The 5,412-nt window shown below is 33.3% G+C and overlaps 1 protein-coding gene across 1 annotated transcript in view; it reads right to left on the bottom strand.

Annotated features, from left to right (window-relative positions):
* Positions 1 to 5,132: 5,132 nt before the first annotated feature.
* The window catches only part of LOC118756069, a 6,568-nt gene continuing 6,288 nt past the window's right edge, over positions 5,133 to 5,412 (bottom strand). The window contains exon 2 of the mRNA XM_036490865.1: positions 5,133 to 5,165. Within this exon, the coding sequence (XP_036346758.1) occupies positions 5,133 to 5,165 (33 nt within the window). The remainder of the gene's footprint in view (positions 5,166 to 5,412) is intronic.

The following is a 5,412-nucleotide window of genomic DNA, read 5'->3' as shown; positions in this document are numbered from 1 at the left end:
AAGTAATCGATGAAATACACTGCAAGTAGTCGGTCGGTAATTGACGGTATTTATCAGGTAGCTACCGATTCATCAGTCCTGTAGTCACTCCCCCGTACTGCAGGGTATGGGCAGCAATGTTTTCATGTATGTACATATGTTTGTGTACGTACATATGTTTGAGTACAGGTATATATGCACATAAATATGTAGTACAAACGAAAACAAATCTAATAAGCTGCTCGTTGATATAAATGCGAACTGTACTGATTGTCAAAAATTATGCGTTTGTTGTACATTTGTTCATATTTGTCATTGTGCGTGTAATTTTACAACGCTTTTATCAACTTGCAATGTTGTGCGTCCAGAAACTTTCTATGTTGTGGATCCAGAAACTTTCAATGTTGTGTGTCCGACACCAAAGCAAAGCTTTGAAAAGTTCCTATAAAAAAGCATAGTGCATAGGGCGACAGCTGTAGTGAATAGGGCGAGGCAGATGACATCTAGATGTCGCCCTATGTACTACGTTTGCTACAGCGGAAATAGACGACACGCCATTTCTTTAAATAAAATTAATTGGTGCTCGTTGTATGTACATATGTAAATGCATGTGTGTGCACCTTTCTATTAATATCGTTGAATTATTTTAATATCTATTGCAAACTTTTATTCAGACAGGACTAAAAAGTAGAAAATAATATTTCTCAGTCCCATAGAATTTGTTTTGATAACTTTTGATTTTGAAATTTTAGCAAAAGTCATTATAAACAATCTATGAAATTGAAAATGAAAAGCGTGGGGCGCATGTAATACACTTGAATTGATATGAAAAGTAATATATGTATGTATGTATGTGGGTATATGAATAACGATCGCTTAAAATCGATTTCAAAGTTCTACTTTCGCTGTAGAAATTTTAGGTCTACGTTATGCAGTTTGACTATTGTCAATTAAATCGAATGCTTTGTATTGCATGCGCTCCACGTTTTTCATTTTCAATTTCATAGATTGTTTATAATGACTTTTGCTAAAATTTCAAAATCAAAAGTTATCAAAACCAATTCTATGGGACTGAGAAATATTATTTTCTACTTTTTAGTCCATTTATAAAAGCGTTGTATATTAAAAAGTTTTTTTTATATTATTTATTCTACAGTAGTTTTGTGCTCTCGCTATCTCCTTGTATTAAGTCGTCCTTCGTTGGTTACTCTGATGAACATATGTGAGGATGATAGCAAGGCCAACTTATATAAGGTAGTGTTACAGGAGCAGTTGAAACTTTCGCCCGACGTTTCTTAAAGAAAGCCATAGCACCGGTCGACATAGGGGTATTTAAACGATTTAGGGGGCCAAAAACCAATTTGACAAAATTTTGGAGAAAACCTAAAAACTTAGTCACTTTCGATTGAGAACATTCCAAATAACATTTCTCAGTCCCCCTCAATCTAATTTCTAACTTGCACAGCGAACGCTCACCGTTGACCGGAAACAGAATATTCTAACGCTGCTTATAAATAAATTTTCGCTCTCTAGAAAGATCGTGACGGTTTTAAATTAATATTTTGATTTCTGCATTATATTCTTAAAAAGTAGTGATGGATCCGCATACAGAAGGGAATAATGCATTTAAGGGTAAATTTTTTTCATCATTTTATTAAGCAAAAGTTCAATTTAAATGTAATTTTTGTGAATATTAAGGAATTTGTTGTATCCCCGGGAGAGATCGCGTTATTATTCTTTATTCAATTGAAAGCTTAGAAATTTTCCTAATATAGCGTGAAAAGATTGCCCGCAGAAAATGGCAGATAAGTGGTATTTCTTAACTTTGAAAATGTATTAAGGAAAAATCTAAAAACGCAACTAGTATATAGTGACACTACTCTAGATCTATTTTAACACTAAAATTAAACTTTTTAGATGAATTTGAGGCCGCTGAACTAGAATATGAATCCATTTAATTTAACAAATAAATAGTTTTCGAGATATTAGTAAAAGTCATGTTTTCTAGGACCTTTCGGTCCTGTTGCTGGTAATATGCGGGAATGTAAGGCGAACCCAACTATGTTATATATTTCGAAATAAACATTTGTTTTCCTTTACAATGGTGTTATATAAGTGATGATTAAAGAAATAGTTTGGGTATACAATCGTTTAAATTTAGATAAATGTCAATTTAGATAAATCTACGATATTTCAGTAAATATTGTATCCAAATTGTTGAAAATTTGTATGTGGAGTAAAATTTTGGAACAAAATAGGATTATTATTAAATTATTGGAAAATGGGAGTGGCCCCGCCCACTTATGATGAAATGCTGTATCTCAGTATCCGCATCACTAATCCGTAATTGCCAACAATTCTTGAAATCGCGCGATAACCACGCCCACTTTCCAAATAACGGTAATTTACAGAAACGCGAAAACTGCGATAAATCAATAACTACTGAAGCTAATTCACTCAAAATCGATTTTTTGGATAATGGGCGTGGCGTGGTTTACTTTTGCCCACAAATGTATATCCCGGTAACCGATGTATCAATTTGTACTAAACTCGGTGCACTTAATGGAAAAGCAATGCGTTGAAAATATGAAAACTCCGATATTTCAGTAATTGAGGACGGTAATTTACTCCAAGTTAATACTTACAAAATTCTCTTAACAATACAGGAATTGCGCAGTAAAAATTTGTATGTTGCTTTTGATTGATGAGTAACTGATTGTCAAAATTTTGTTCCTCGAACACTTGATGTAGACAGAGTCGCCCGGATTTTCGCGTATAACGTGATATTATTTCATAAAGAGTAACACTGCCGCATTAATTGCACCTCGAATACATCCAATTTTTACCTATACTGTGTTACATATGAATTATCTAATTCCTTAAATTAAAGTTGAATTTGATTTTTTAAACCGGTGGCAACCCTGGGAGGTTGCTTAGAGATAAAGCCTTTTCAAACCCATTTCCATTGATACCCATATTGCAACAATTCATTTAACTAATTGATTTTTTAACAGGTGGCAACTCTGTTAATGTTTTAACCTATATATATTTACTTGATTTTAAACATTTACAATTCTATATGTCAAAACACGTCTTTTTTGACATTTTGAGTTGAAATATTCATAAAAATAATTTTGGCCGCATAAATCGGCTAAATACCCCTATGTGCGTTGGTTCAACTTGGTGTTATTTTGCTCTAGATTGCCCCGTTTGTGGGCCTGTTGAATGAATTTATGTCTTGGTTGTATGAAAGATAAAAAAATTGGATTTTCTGGCAAGTTGTACAACTTATCGCTACGTTAATGGCCATGTTGTACAAACTCATTTAATTTGCGTTTATTTTGTACACTAAATAACCGAAAATGGATAACTCAGCCGAAATAGGTACGTGCTTTCATTGAATTTTATAAATGTAAGCCGAAACTATGAAATTGTAAAAATGAGATTTTACAATGAGACTGCTCGCAAAATTGCAATGTTTGTGGGAAAAACGTCCAACTTGAGTGCGGATTGATTTGAACCAACGTTTTTGGCTTGCATTATGTCAAAAGGATTTGTTTGTTGTAATTCATTCTGTCATTTACTACCATTATGCGTAGGCCAATTCATGAAATCATTTCATGCGTTTGAGTAGAAACTGAATGAATGAACACCATTTCATGATTTCAATTAACGCGAAATAGATTTCATGCACTTAGTTTTTACTCAGATCGATGAAATGATTTCGTGAATTGGACTACGCATACATGTGATACTTATGCTTTTAATTTATAAGGTAGTTTTATGTTTTTATACTCTTGCTACCACATGAATATATGAATTCGTGATAAGAATATATGAATTCGCCTTGGAAGATAGAAAGCGAGTAAGAATAAATGCCGAACAAAGGAATTTGTCTTCTTTCAACTTAAATGAATGCGTTTTGCAAACAAAAGTGCGTACGTTACTAGTTGCCTTGGTAATGGCGAATTCGTAAGGATCTATTGATTACATTATAAACATTTTCATTTATTTGTTAAACATACAATTACTTCCATTACAACCCGGTCCTAGGGATGCTAGAAGCGCGCATTCATATAAGGTGGTGTTACCGGAAAATGAATAAATAAATTATGTGTATATCAGAAAATTAATAAGATGAAATGAAATTATTGTTTGATTTATAACCAAACCTATGTATGTAACTCAATCGCCTAATGGTTTGCCGAACCGTAAACATATGTTTACACATCCAATTTCGTGAGTAGGTACCTGGTGCTCACACCGTTTTTAAGAAGTTTCACTTCTATCATGTGTACGGTTTTACACACGCATTTTTGAAGTGAAACTTCTTAGGCGGCGGTATCGAAAATGGAGAGTGAAATTTTTAAAAGTGAAAACGTTACATGAGTGAGAAGGAAGATATAGGTAGTATAGGGAAGGGGAGAAAATAAATAAAGCGACGCATGACGGGTACGAGTACCTACATATGTATATATGTATGTTTGAATGCACGTATGTATGTATACATATATATATGTTTCTACTGGGGCTGTCTTAAGGACAAAATTTATTTAAAAACGATTCAAAGCGAAGAGCATTTGCGGGAACAAATATTGAGTTCAAGATCTCTAAAAGCGTCTTTCCTTAAAAGGTGCCGAGCTTGTATTAGAGTAGAAGGTCGCCAATTTGAGCATATTTTATCAATAAATGAATAAATTTTTCTTCAAACAACTCATGTATATTTTATTTCACGTGAACCCATCCTTCACAAAAAATATTCATAGATATAGCCCTTGTTATAGACTCTAGTCCGAATTCCGGTAAGTAACATAAAATAATGTCAGGAGCAGGTAATAATGTACCTTTGTATTATTTAGCATATCATTGGTCGGTAACAAGAGCAACTTAAATTTAAATCTATTAAATACATTCTAGCGTGTCTCAGTCCTTTGCCCACAAAAGCGGCTATAAGTTTTTTTTTTCTATTCGAAACAGTAAGAGTGGCACCTTTCTGAAATCTTTATTAAATGAGCAATTTTTTATCTAATGTAAAGTTATACCTCAGTACATTTTTTTTCACCAGAGATAGTCAAAGTTGGGGAAGAAAATATCAAAAAGTTCAAAATCCCAAAATAGTCATAATTTTATGATGGTTCCTTAATATATTTTACCTACATTGCTTTTGAGTATGGAGGAGCAACTATCTGGAAGTATTTTACATAAAAAATGTACTAAGTATAGCCTGGTTTGTAGATGCAGTTAAAGAAAATACATGAAAAGGCACGATTTTTTTTTAAATTAAAAAAATGTAAATATTTCAAAAACGGTAACACTTTTACCTGAAAATTTTTTTGTTTATCAGAGAGCTCACCGCCCCCCACCTACCTTCCCCTAAAGTTTGGCAGGTTACTTCTGGGACACCCTGTATAAGGGCAAAGGGGAGGGGACTAT

Source organism: Rhagoletis pomonella, unplaced genomic scaffold (assembly GCF_013731165.1).
Source record: "Rhagoletis pomonella isolate Grant_MI unplaced genomic scaffold, Rhpom_1.0 Rhpom_scaffold_00002, whole genome shotgun sequence".
Classification (NCBI taxonomy): domain Eukaryota; kingdom Metazoa; phylum Arthropoda; class Insecta; order Diptera; family Tephritidae; genus Rhagoletis; species Rhagoletis pomonella.
Note: the sequence above shows the minus strand (reverse complement) of the source record. Positions and strands in the feature narration are given on the sequence as shown.